Consider the following 13,616-nt stretch of genomic DNA (forward strand, 5'->3'; position numbering starts at 1 on the left):
CGCTGTGTGCTCGTTCTTTTTTGCCTTTATAAAATTTTTTGTTTATGATTATAGAAAGAAAAAAAGAGTCAAACGATTCAGAAGTGTCTATAAAATGAGAAATTAAAGTATCCAGTGGTCCTACCCACCCCCACCGTAGTAATCTCTGTTAAGGGTTTGGTATACATCCGGAGTTTTCCTGAGGACATAAATGCAGAGGCACATTTTCTTACCCTTTTGCAACTCACCCTTCTCATTGGACAAAAGGAGAGAAGCTGTATGGATGCTCTTCCCTGTCCAGCATCCTGTAGTTGGCTGCATCCTCCATTGGACGAGCCCCTTCTTGATGGGTCTGACCCACTTCTCCATGTTTTGCCACAACACATGTGCAGGCAGTGTGCATCCTTGTGTGTGTGTCAGTGAGCACCTTGAGAGTATTTCCAAGAGCTAAAGTCCAACACAAGGCATGGCAGGTCACCGAGGACTCTGATCAGCAGTGTCCAGCCACCCTGAAAGACTGTACTGATAGCTGAGTGTACCTGCTTTCCCTCAACCACGCTCGTCTTGTCTTGTTAATATTTACTAATTCAGTGAGTAAGCAATAAAAAAAAAGTCTTTTTAAAATCGGCCTTTTAAAAATGATTAATGCTAGATGGTTTCCTGTGGCTGTTTTAGGCCCACATTCTTGGGGTTCATCTTCAAGTTTGGAAGCCCAGCTTCCTGTTAGAGGTTTCTCTAGCACCTTCCTTGTTGCTGTCACTCATAGCCCCAGGTCTCAAGTCCTTCCCTGTCACAGTTCTTCCATGCTTCCCATGAGGATAATGTGCCTCCTCCCAGAGGCACTGTCACTTCGGGGACAGGAAAGCTGAGGCTTAGAGATTTGATGTGACTTGTGGGCAAGGGATGGAGCTGAGGCCAGGCCCTGGTCCAGCATCATTCCCTCCAAGTCCCCAGTGCCCACACACTCTTCTGGGCAGCACGGAGCTCCTCATGCAGCAGGAGTGCTCCAGCCCACAGGAAAAATGCATCAGTTCTATTTCTCCTCCATGACTTTTCCTCCACTTTTGGCCTCTGCTATTCCTTTTGGTCCCAATGAGCAGGCAGGATGGTGGCCTTAGGGCCCAGGGGCTTCTGGGTGTGGGGCCCAGGTCTCAGGGATGTGGACTACCCAGTATAGGCATGGCTGATGCCCTTGCCATACTGGATGACTCTCAAAAGAGTGGGCATGCAGAGAGATATTTGGGGTAGTCTACTTTCCCCGGCCAGTATGGCCATGGCCAGCATTTCTGGGAGCATGTAACTTTGGTGTGCTTATATGTGTGTATATCTTGTCTTAAAAATGATATTCTTCCCAAATATATAACCCCCCATCGTAAATTTACCTCTGCCATTGAGCCTTCATTCAAAATACTTGACATGCTGCTTAGATGAACTTTGCTCTCCCTGAGTTTGCCACCTGGGTGTGTGTTGGTGCCTCGAGGTCTCCTGCATCCAAAGGGGAATTGCTGATCCAATTTCTCTGGGGTCCGCAGGTGGGCTAGGGGTGGAGGGGCTGTTACTTTACTCTGGGCATGGCCCTCCTGTCTGGGATGTTCTTTTTGAGAGTGCTCTTCTAGGCCTGGACCACCAAGCAGCTCACCTGGCTGTTCCCTTTGTACCTTCTCTTGAGAGCCTCTCAAGTGAGAGCAGCCCAGCCAAGCAGGGCCAGTTGCATTCCATGCCTGTGTGACCCCCATGGTCTCCAATGTACATGGGGGTGTGCACCACTCCATGCTTGGGCGGAAAGGCCAGGCAACTCCATGGCAGTGTGTAGGGAGGTGCCTCGCAAGCTGTCAGGCCCTGTGCCTTTGGGAGGAATGTCATTTTTAAATTGGCATGGCATCTTTTGGGAGCAGAAGACAGGCTAGGCCTTGACTGGCCCTGACCCTGACCCTGGACTTGCCTGGCAGTGGGTCCTTGGGCAGTTCACCGAACCCATTTGTAAATTAAGGCATACGGTGAAAATTCACGGGAATGAAGTAGGCCTGGCAGCTGTGGCTCGTTTCCCAGCTGCCCACAGCCCACTTGCAGAGGCTTTTGGGGACCTGTAGGTTCTGGCTGTGCACTGGTGCTGGATCAAAACAGGAATCAAGCCATGTCCTTGCCTCATGGAGTTCCCATCTGTTGGAGTTGCAGGTGAGGGGCACACAGAAGCCCGTGTACCCTCCTTGGTGGGGAGGAAGTGCTGTGAGTGGAGCCGAGGGTGCTGTTACTCTCACTGTCTCATCCTCATGTGGCTGTGTGACTGGGTAATCATGTAAGCTGGAATGCAGACAGTTGGCATCCGTTTTAATTTTCAGAGCTGGCTTTGAATCAGTTATGAGTTGGCAGGTCTAAAGCTAATAAGGCAAAATACTGTGTGACAGTGTCTCGCCCTCTGCTGGCCCATTCCCAGTGCGGCCAACTATCTATGTGATGAGCCGCAGCAACTGTGAGGTTGCTCATGCCCTGTGTCGTCTCCTAGGTGTACTTCCGACTTCATGCATCCATCCTGAAGCTTCTGGGAAAACCTGACTATGGGGTTGGTGCTGAAGTGCTGCTCAGCTTTATGATGGAGGCTGCAGAAGGACCCTTTGCCCGGGGCGAGGAGAAGAACATGCCCAAAGCTTCGGAAAAGTGAGTTGCATGCTTAGCCCGTGTGCACCACAGATGGCTCACTTACCCAAGGTTGCCCTCAGAGGTTTGCTAGTGAGTAAATGCTTGTGGGGTCTCTGGAATTCATCTGGAAGCTCCTGACTCCTAGGCATTTCTGTTGGGCCTGGCCTGGTGCTGCCTGACCTTGGGTAGGTCCTGGGGCAAAGCCAGCTCCTCCCCTTCCCTCAGTCCCTCATGGAGAGGGCCTGCTTGGTGGACGGGAGGTTCTGACCACCCCCGTCTGTCCCACAGGGAGAAGGCCTGCCTGGTGGACGAGGACTCCCACTCTTCAGCTGGGCCACTGCCGGGCCCTGGAGCTTCCCTCCCCTCCTCCTCTGGCCCAGGTCTGACATCCCCACCTTACACAGCCACTCCGATTGACCACGATTACGTCAAATGTAAAAAACCCCACCAGCAGGCAACGTCGGACGGTATAGTCCCTGTTTTCCCTACCGCCAGCCCAAGGCGGCATGCCAGCCATGGGGGGCCGGGGAGGGCTTCGGGCGAGCAGATACTTGATTTGGCAAGGGTGGGTGCTGGGTCTGGGGCGACACGGGCAATGTTGCAGCTCTCATTAACCTCATGGACTCACGGTGATTCTGTGCTCCCAAGACATGCAGCGTCGCCACCTGTCAGCTCACCCACCTGGGTGGAGGGAGGCGGGTAGGCTGGATCCCCTCACTCTCTGAGCCTGCACTTCTCAACGGAGTCCTGGGGAGACTCTGAAGACTAGCTGCCTGTGTCTATGGCTGTCAGCTTGGTAATGGCAGTGCTGTGACACTGCTCTGTGACAGCTCTGTCCTTCTGATGGTCGCAGGAGGGCATAACCCAGACAGGTCATTTGTGGGTCAGCTGGGCTATGCACAAGGCCGCCCACGTGGGAGGGGCAGGTGGCGACCGCTAACCCATACCCTTGCTAACATCAGGAGGTTTGCATGCTGACCTCTCGCTCCTCATCTCCTCCTCACCTCTGCAGTGGTAAGCTGGTGACGGTGCTTCCTGGGGGGCGCAGCACTGGGGGACTTGCAGACCCGGCAGAGTGGAGCCCTGGGGAAGTAGTGATGGGCAGAGATGCTGGGCTTCACTCCCACGTCACGCATCTCCTGAGGGCCTTGGGGACAGCCCTGGCTCTGCCTCCGATAGTAACCCCGGAGCTTTGCCTCCCCAGGTGGCTTTTATAGATGGCTCCTTGGAGGAGGGACATGCCCTGGGGCACCATGGGAGGTGAGAAGCAGCACAGGCCTGGTGGGAGGGAGCTGGTACCATATCCCCTTGGCAGCACCCAGGCTCCAGCCTTCCTGTGGAGGCCCCACCTGGAGCATTGTCCCAGAGAGCGCTGCTCTGGCCTTGGCGTCCTGAGATGGGGAGCGGGTTGAGAGCAGGCTTAGGTACAAGCTGCAGGAAGGCATGGAAGGAGTCCACTTATCGGCTACTTTGGGGAAGGAGTTGAATGACTTAGACCTGATCCTTTCCTGAGAGCAGAGGAGGGTCTCAGCTCCCCACCTGGGTGTGGCTTTGGTCTCTAGCACTAGTAGGAGCGTCTGGGTCTTTGTGTGTGTGCTGCCCATCCCCACCCTCCCGTGCTGCCCATCCACACCTTCCCTGGACATACGTCCTTATGTCTCTGTTGTTACCCCAGCCCCTAGCTGTGGACACCCCTACTCTTCCAGCTGAGATCGGAGCCGGGAGGAGCAGACTGCTCCCCCCTCTGCACTTGGATCCTGCCAACATTTTCTAAACAGGTCTTCTTCCCTTCCTCTTAACGTAACTCAGGTGAAACAAATACCACCCTGATCCCAATCTGTTAATCTTGAGAACATTGAGGCAGAATGTTAGAAATTAGCCCTGCTCTGGGAATTTGTTCCTGTGAGGATTTTGCATGATGCGTAAGTTTCAGAAGAGAGAGGTGTTGTTCAGTTGTCCCATGCTGTGTGCCCCTGCTCACCTTGCATGTCTGGGCCTAGAGCACCCCACACACAAGTACACTTATACACTGTGTACCCCTTGCTCACCATGCACACCTAACCCAGGGGCACCAGCACACCACACACACAGTCCTACAGGCTCCAGATGAGGCCAGGGGGCGGGGCTGTACACTCTGCTTTGCAACCTGGTGACACCTTCCCAAAGTAGGTGCCTTCCAGGCACAGAGAAGGGAGGCAGGACCTCCTCAGAGGGTGGCCGATGCTACTGCCTGGCACCATTGCCGGTTCTCCCCATATTGGCACACAAATGTAGCAGGGAGTGCTGTTGTGGAGGGCCCCTGGTGATGCTGTGCCAACACAACAGTTCCCAGAAGGGAAGTTTGTAGAGGGAGCCCTACAAATAGGTTCTGATGGTTGTGACGTTTTGAATGTTGTTAAAGTTCAGCGTGATCCCTGTCAGCGATGTAGCCACCAGGATCCCTCGGTCACCTCAGCCCGGCCCCAGCCCTGATGCCAGCAGCCCTGCTCTGGCCACACACAGGCTCTGCCCAGGCAAGTCGCATGGTACTTTTAGAGCCATCACCCTCTTCACCTCCGAGAGAAAAGCATCTGTCTGCAACAGGAAAACATGCTGGCTCTAAAACAGTCAGGATCTTAGACTAGCTTGTGGCATGTCCGTATTTGAGCAGAAGAGTGTTTTCCTGTCAAGACCCCCCCTGCCAGTATCCACACAAGTTCCCAGGGAAGGGCCCAGTTCCAGGCCGAAGCAACAGATTGCTGGTGGAAGCAGACACGGCAGTAGCCTTGAGGGTCCGTCCTGCCTGCATGTCCTCCTTCCTATGGCCCGTCCGGTGCTGGCTGGCGGGCTCGAGGTGGAGGACATGTGGCCGCTCACCTTCACTTACCCCTTGGCCTCAGAGAACAGCCTCAGGTCTCCTATGGTGGAGGAGAGGATATCAGCACTCACTCCAGTCGAAGCCCAGCACAGGGGGAAGGCAGTGGGCATACTGGCCCTGGTACAGGTGAGGAAACAGCTCAGAGAGCCCAAGAACCTGCTTAGGGTAGACAGCCCAGAACAGGCCCTAGAGCTGGGGGATCTGAGTTCCTGCCCAGCTCCATCCCTAACTTGCTCAGCAACTTTGGGTGAGGGACCCCTCTTTTCTGTAAAACACGTATAGTTTTTTCCTTGTGGGATGGGCATGAGTATTAAATGAAGTGCTTGCTCAAGATAACCCTCTCCTAGATGTAGTCCATCCCCAGGTCATTGGTGGAGTTGGGTGAGGATCAGGCACAGCAGGCCGTAGAGGAAGGGCCAGGTGGCTATCAGTGTTGCTCTGGAGGAAGGGCTAGCCCTCATGCTCTGAGGCAGCCCCAAGTGGGCCTGGTGTAAACCCTCTGGGCCTGTCTCCGTCTCCTGAGGGCTGTGTTCTAGTCCTCCTCCCCAGAGCCTGTTTTGGACTCATGTTCCCCCAGTTGGACAGGGTTCCACATGAGGGGCCAGGAAGTTGGGCTCAGAGCCCTGTGTTAGGGCCACCTCTCCACTTCTACGTGCCTTTTCCTCACACACAGAAATCAGCCGAAGTTGACACTTACTTGGTGTAAGATTTAGAAGAGTTGTGGAGAATATCTCCAGTTACTTTTAGATAACTTGATATTTGATAATAACCACTTTGTAGGACCCAGATTCCCTCTGAACCACCAACAGTAGGGTGGAAAGCTTCCTCCCTTCCACCCACAACTCGGGTCAGAAGCCAGCGGAACCAGCCCTCAGATTCTCTGAGGTTCCACCCCAGCCCAATTACAGCCAGCCCCTCTTGAGCAGTGGGAGGGGCCCATAGTTAACCTGAGGGGCCCTCTGGCCAAGCCAAGAGACAGAGAGAGGGAGCCACTTTGCCTAACTGCTTGTCCCCACCTGACTTCTTCCGTGTATCTCGTGGAATTTGCCCACAGTCCTGAAGCCCTTAGTATTTTGGTGTCCAGGCCAGGAAGAAAATCACTTGGGGAGCCCTCTGTGACTTTCAAGGGGCTCCCTCCCCGTGATTGACGCTCACACATGTTCCAACAGCATGAGGATATTTGTGAGCAAAATCCGTGCCCTCTGCCGCATACTGTGTGCGTGCGTGTGTACGTGATTGGGCCCACCACACCAAAGGGCATGCTCTGGGCAGAGCGCTGGCAGGAGAGCAGCAGTGTCCCTGTTGTACATGTGAGGAAGGGTACCAGGGCACATGAGTGCTCCGCTAGGGCTGCCGGCCAGTCACCATGGAGCCAAGAGTGAGTCTGCCTCCCTCCCCCCAGGCCTGGGTGGTGCTAGCATCAGGAAGGTACCCTGTGCTTGCTGGCCGGCCCTAAGGAAGATGCAGCTGCATGCCCTTCCCTTTGCTGAAGGCTTTGCAGGGGCAGGGGCAGGGTCTGCAAGCAGGGCCACTGCAGAGTGGATGGGTCCACAACCATACCTGGCTCCGTGGCCTTGGGGATGTGTCCGTAGCAGCTCTGGGGGACTGACCAAGACTCTTGCTGTCTGTTTGTCACGCTTCGTGTTGCTTCAGCATGCTGGAGCCAGAAAAGGCCGCAGAGGGTGGGCCTTGCCACGTGGTCAGTCTGGGGCTGAGCCCTTCCAGGTGTCAGCCCTGGGCCCTGCTGTAGGCCCCTGCCTGCGGGGGAGGAAGTGGGCCCTTGTCAGCCAGTTACATAGCTGAGGGCTGGGCAAGTCCATGGGACAGTTCTGGTCCCTACTGCAGGCCCCTGCTAGGGGAGTAACAGCCAGGGTTGTGCCAGATAGGAGGGGTCAACCTCACAGAGACCGGCCAAGCCTTCTGGTGGTATGGGGAGGCCTGCAGGTATCAGAGGGATCCAACAGGGGCAGGGAAGTGGGCTGTGGGGCTGGTGGCCCACCTGCAACAGAGCAGAGCATTGGAGGCCTCGGGCTTCTTGGGGCTTTTGGGAGTGCGTACCATCCTCCCCGACCTGCCACCATGCTGTCATTGTCTGTCATTGTGCCATGTTGTCTGTGCTCATCCTTGCCTGCCCCTCACACCCCTCCACCAATATTGCCCGTGCTGCCCCTAACCCTGACCCACTCTGTCCTCCAGGCTGTCTTCCTGCTTGCACGTGTCACGGCTCGCTTCTGGGACAGCCCAGACGCATGCTCAGCCCGCAGTCCGGCTCCCTGCCTCCCGGGACAAGGGGTCCCATACAGTCCGCTGGCCTGTGGTTTGCAGAGTGTGTGTTGCTGTGCTTGGCTTCTGCCGGCTACCTGTCTTCCCAGTTCTGACCAACCGATGCAGCAGGTGGCCTCTCCCTGCTGGCCACTGCCTGTCAGGTGTCTTATTCCTGTATTTCCATTGCTTTGCTCTTTCTTGTGTACACACGTGCACACACAGACGCACACAGGCAGGCTCTGAGATGGTAGATTGTCTTTGCATGGATAGATGTGTAAAAACGCAGAGCGTGCAGGGTGTCTGAGGCGATCTATGGTCGGTGGTGTTCAGGCTGTAGGGGAGCACTGCCCAGTGGTCCCTGCCACCCGTCCATTCAGAGCAAGAAAACTGTGCTTGGAAACAGACCTACTGAAAGTAGGAAAACTCAGTGGAGCAGGCTGTCTCGCTGGTCCCTAGGCTGAGGGCAGGCTGCTGGGGCTGGGGAGGGGCTGTCTGTAAGTGGCAGACCAGGCATCTCCTTTGTCCCCACCTCTTCCATTTTTAACTTTTTAAAACCTCTTCAGGCCGTGGCTGACCGTGGCATTTATTGAGTGCCTGTTGTGTGCCACGCATGGAAGAGGGTGCCATGGGTGAGTAAAGATGAGGGTGTTGGTCCCTAGGTATCACACAATGCTTGGTATCCAGAGGAGTGCCATAAACTGGAGGAGGAAGCAAGAGTGAGATTTGGTAGATTGGGAGGACTTCTGCAAGAGGTGGTCTCCAGAGTGAGGCTTTCAGGGTCAGTTGGGGTGAGTGACAATGAGAGCAAAGACATGGAAAACAGTGAGATGACCAGGTTGGGTGGAGAGAGACCCCGGGGGGAGAGCTTGGGACACCAGCTCAGCCCAACTGGAGGTGCTCCTACTTGTGAACATAGAGTGACGTGATCACAACATCTGTTTTGCCTTTAAATAAGTCACATTCTCCCAGCCATCCTTTGTGTGATGAGCCTTTCTAGGAACCTCACCAGAAAGCTGCTTCTTTCACTTGGCATTTGTATCGGAAGAGGCACCCACCTGCCCTTGGGGAGGGGACGTTTAAAGCCTTGCCTGGCTAGGGGAGCAGAGTGGTGTTCAGTGAGTGTGAGCAATGAGGGAGCAGTGAGTGTGCACGATGAGTGGTTCTGAGTGTGCACAGTGAGTACAGTGCACGATGGGTGGTGCTCAGTAAGGTCACGTCTTACCTCAGATGTTAGGGTCCAAGTGGAACAGCACCCCTATATGAGCACGGTGGAGGTGTTTGGACAGCCCTCACTCAAGAGCAAAAGCAGAAAAGGGGCCCTGGTGGGGATGAACCTGAGTCAGCCTACCTGCTGCCTCCTATGTGTGTTCCTCTCTCTTGGGCCCACCATGTTTCTGGTGTCTTTCCTCTGTGTCTGTACCTGTCTCCTAGCCTGCAGGTGGGCGTCTATCCTACATACCTAGCCCCTGCTCCCAGCCAGCCCTGTCTCTTTCATAGTGGCCAGGAGAGGCCAATGGGGCAGGCTGTGTTCAGTTGAAAGGTTTCTCAATATATTGATTCCACCCAAGTTTACTCTTAGTAGAGACCTGATGTGTTTTGGTTGGCAGGACATTTGTGATTCTGAGTTTACTAGTCAGGGTTGCTACAGTTTGTGATAGCACCCCCACATGTTCTAAAAACCCACCAGGGACCTACCTGCCTCTTGTCACTGAAGAGCTCTTTCAGGCTGGGGAGGAAATCCTGAGAAGGCTCAAGAGATTTGAAGGAGTCAAACTTTTAAAGGCAAGACTCAGAGACTGGGGCCTTCCTGTTGCCAAGCCAGAGCCCTGCATCTGCACCTCTCTTGGGAGTGGAGGGTACAGTGCTTCGAAGCAGACAGGCTTCGTCAGGAACTCTTGGCAGAGGCCAAGAGGAAGGGCCGGGGGAGCCCAGATGCACAGATGCGAGGTATTCCCAAGACTAACAACAAGAGAGTGAAATATTTATAATCTTCCCACAAATGTTAATTAGTGTGAACAGGTTTTGTGTGGGCAGATTTTTAAAAGAACATTCTAAAAAGAAGAGCCAGGGCCAGCCGGAAGCCTCTGCCTTGTGACCAGTCTTGTTTCTTGTTGACTGTCAGGCAGTTTCTCACAGAGACCCCCTCCACTCTTCAGCCTGGAGGCAAGGAGCCCCCTGGGGCCATCCAGGGATCCCAGTCAGTGTGCATGTTTCCCTGGGAGTTTGGGCACTGCTGTGTGGGTTCAGCTGAGGCTAGCTTTTCTGCACAGAAAGTTCCATCTCCCTCTGAGTTCCAGGAGCCTGGGAAAACCCCGCCTCCTGGATTTCCAGGCTGAGAGCTGATGGCCAGCTTGGCCCTGCCCCTCCGCTCTCCTCCCGTGGCCCTACTTCAGGTCTGGCAGACACTGCCTGCGGGGTGTCATGGACTGACTGGGTCCTTCTAAGCACTTGGCACAGGCCAATACCCATAGAAGTCCCATGGGCTCAGGCAATGGGAGCACATGAACCCTACATAAAACCATTCACCAGCCCATCTGGGCCCTGGGCCTGCAGGATTCCAGATGAGGACTGGAACTCCCAATGTGGCTTCACAGGGGAGCTGGACTGGAGCCAAGGTTTGTGTTCCCCAAGCCGGAACATCCCCCGCTTCTGGCTCCCCACATCCCTTTTACTAGGGCATATTGGCAGCGTGAGGGACCATGTGTGGTGATAGAGGCCCATAGTGCATAAGCCCAAGCTGGTCAGCTGTTCAGGAGGGGTCAGGGCAGGGCTTGGGGGGTACTACCCTTACCTAGGAAACCCTGGTGGCGTAGTGGTTAAGTGCTAAGGCTGCTAACCGAGAGGTCAGCAGTTCGAATCCGCCAGGCATCCCTTGGAAACTCTATGGGGCAGTTCTACGCTGTTCTATAGGGTCGCTATGAGTTGGAAACAACTCGACCTCAGTGGGTATGGGTATACCCTCATCTAGGAGGGGGACGAGCAGTGGCCCACAACCACGGCCCTTATCACTTCTCTCCTGAGCCAATATTGTGTTGGCATTGGCCCCAAGAGCAGTGACTTCCTCAGGGCCTGTTCGGTGCCTTCGATCACACGTGGGGCGAGGGCTTGTGCAGAATCACTGTAGGGCCGCTCAGGTGACACAGGTGTCTGTTCTCACCTTCCAGAGGCTCAGCAGTCCTGACTTCAAGTGTGGGAAGAGTCCTGGCTGGGCCTTGAGGCATGTCCCAGAGGTTCAGGGAGGCCCTGGGGGCATCGGCCCTTCCCTGCTCAGTTCCCTGCTTTCCTGGGCTTGTTCCTCTTGCTGCTGTTATTTTAGAAGGTGCTCCATGAAGTTGCTGCTCAGCCAGTGGTTGACCAGTGGGCAGGTGTCCGGGAGCGCAGAGCACAGCCCTTCTTTGCTCACTCCATTCTTATCAAGGCCGGCCCCCTTCCACCAGTGCCACATTGAGAGGGTGTGTGCACGCTGTGAGAAAATAGCATTTGGTTAAGCCAAGCCTGTGTTTTTGTAAAGATCACAATTGGGATTTCACCAAATTGGTGGTTCTTTGAGGCCAGACACCCAGCAGCTGTGAGGTGATGTGCCAGTGCTCAGGACATTGTACCAGCTGGGCCTGCTTCCAGGGCACCTGCCTGGCATGTGGTGATGTCGCTGAAAGAGTACACATGGCCTCCCTCTCAGGAGATTCTTATACAGCAGGCGCATGACCCACATCTTTCCAAGTCTGAGGCCTCAGCAGTGTTGCCTTAGTGTGTCCACAATGAGTGCTGCAGGGTTGGGCGGGCCACTGGGACTTCATTCACGGGAACCCTGGGTGTGTGCCACAGGCAGAGAGAGGAGAGCAGTGATAGCTCTCAAGTCTTTGTTGAAAGTGTGACATTGGAAGCCCAGAGCAGTGGAATGACTGGTCTAAGGTTACCGAGCCGCGCAGTGGAAGATCTGGGACATCCACGTCCAGAGCTGCTGCAGTGACCCCGTGTGGCCTTTGGAGTCAAGGGCCTCCTTCGCACTGCCTCCTCTGCCTTCCACACAGATGGCAAACTCGCTGCCCTGCCAATTCGGTGACCCCCACACTGAGGACGTCTCATGAGGGCACAGGTCTGCGTGTAACCCCATGAGTGTTGATGGTGCCTTGGGATCTGACCTTGACATCAGGGATAAGCACGCACCTTTGCAAAAAGGTGACCTGGTTCCACCAGTTCTCTGCTCCCCCATTAATGAGACTCTGCATCAGGTGTGGCTCTCACACGTCTGAAATCCCAGTGTGTTTTTGCTCTTTCAGCCTAGCATGTGCCGTTGGAGAGGTGCTATGCTGGCGCACGAGGCCCTGGGCAGAGGACATCACAAAGGCAGCCATGAAGGAAGGGCTGTGGCAGGCTGACAGGACATGCATGCCACTGTCCCCAAGCCCTAGTCCATGATAGATATGGATGAAGAGGCCCAAGCGACAGCACGACCTTGGGAAGCACAGGCTCAGCTCTCGATGTCTCTGATGCCGGGCCTGCTTTGACAGCCCTGGTGTGTCAGTATTTAAGGAGTGGGTCACCCATCAGCAGGGTGCTGCCCATTCAGAACTGAATTTGTCAAGTAAAGTTTGAGATATCACAGATAAATAAGTCCAGGTTCTCTGGAAATAACGATAATTGAGCAACACTTACTTTGTGTCAGGCACTATTTCAAGCACTTTACATGTATTAACTTATTTAATCCTCATAACAATACAATGAAGTGGGCACTTGTGTTGTCAGGATTGCACATATGAGGACACTGAAGTGTGAACAGATGCGGGCATTGGCACAGGTTCTCAGAGCTAGTAAGTGACAGAGCAGGACTGAACTCAGGCAGCCTGGATCTTTCAGAGTCCAGGCCTTGAATTTTGTTGAAACAACTTCTCCAGAGTAGCAAGTTTGTTTGCCCACCAAGCAGCTAGCTTGCATCTGGCCTCCCAGTGGGCTCCCGTGATTGCCTGCTGGATATTAATGCATCATTCCATACTAGGTTTTTAAGGAGCTGAGCGAAGGGTTGGGGTGTCTGGGGACTGTGTCTATTTTGCTCCCTGTGTCTCCAGAAGCTTTTACGAAATGGACTTCTCTTAGATGGATGTAGCAGCAATTTAAATGTGGGGAAGGGACTTACTTGCATAAAGTCATGCAACTTGTGAATGGTACAAGAGGAACTTGGACTTAGCTCTCTTGATTCCAAGTTCATTGAGCTTTACCTTCAGGTACACAAAGTTCAAGACAAAGTATGTTTTTATTTTTTATGGTTCCATTTTTTCTCCACTGTTAGTCTATTTATACCTCTTTAAGAATGTAGTAATGCCTTAGGATTTATAAAATACATTGTTAACTAATCGCAATCTACTTACAAATAATATTATACTCCTTCACATGTAGTGTAAAGAACCTCCCATCTTTTTGTATTCTTGTCATTCATTTCATTTTTACATATGCTATAAACCCATAATACGTTGTTACAATTTTTGCTTTACACAGTCAGGAGTAGTTTAGAGCAATTAAAAATTTAAAAAGAGTATTTACCATTACTTCACTTTTGGAGAGTGTAGATCCAGGTTTCTGTCTGGTATTATATTCCTTCTACCTAAAGAACTTCATGTAACATTTCTGGTCACATAGGTGTGCTGGTAATGAATTCTCAATTATTGTTTCTCTGAAAAAGTCTTTACTTCACCATTTTTCAAGAGAGGTTTTCACTGGACATAAAATTCTGGGTTGACTTTTTTCCCCTCTTTTGGCACTTTAGAGATGTCATCTGACTTGAATAGTTCCTGATGAGAAATGTGGTTGTTGTTAGGTGCCATTGATTCAAGCTGGTTCCAACTCATAGCAACTCTATAGGATAGAGTAGTGCTGCCCCATA

The 13,616-nt window shown here is 53.4% G+C and overlaps 1 protein-coding gene across 7 annotated transcripts in view; it reads left to right on the forward strand.

Annotated features, from left to right (window-relative positions):
* Nucleotides 1-13,616, forward strand: part of CABIN1 (calcineurin binding protein 1) — a 192,771-nt gene that overhangs the window by 103,841 nt on the left and 75,314 nt on the right. For 6 of the 7 annotated variants that reach the window (XM_064272401.1, XM_064272406.1, XM_064272402.1 and 3 more), the window contains 2 exons: nt 2,483-2,634; nt 2,905-3,083. In XM_064272401.1, the coding sequence (XP_064128471.1) occupies nt 2,483-2,634; nt 2,905-3,083 (331 nt within the window). The remainder of the gene's footprint in view (nt 1-2,482; nt 2,635-2,904; nt 3,084-13,616) is intronic. The other variant, XM_064272405.1, reaches the window with a different exon arrangement.

This window comes from Loxodonta africana, chromosome 19, assembly GCF_030014295.1.
Source record: "Loxodonta africana isolate mLoxAfr1 chromosome 19, mLoxAfr1.hap2, whole genome shotgun sequence".
NCBI classification, from domain to species: domain Eukaryota; kingdom Metazoa; phylum Chordata; class Mammalia; order Proboscidea; family Elephantidae; genus Loxodonta; species Loxodonta africana.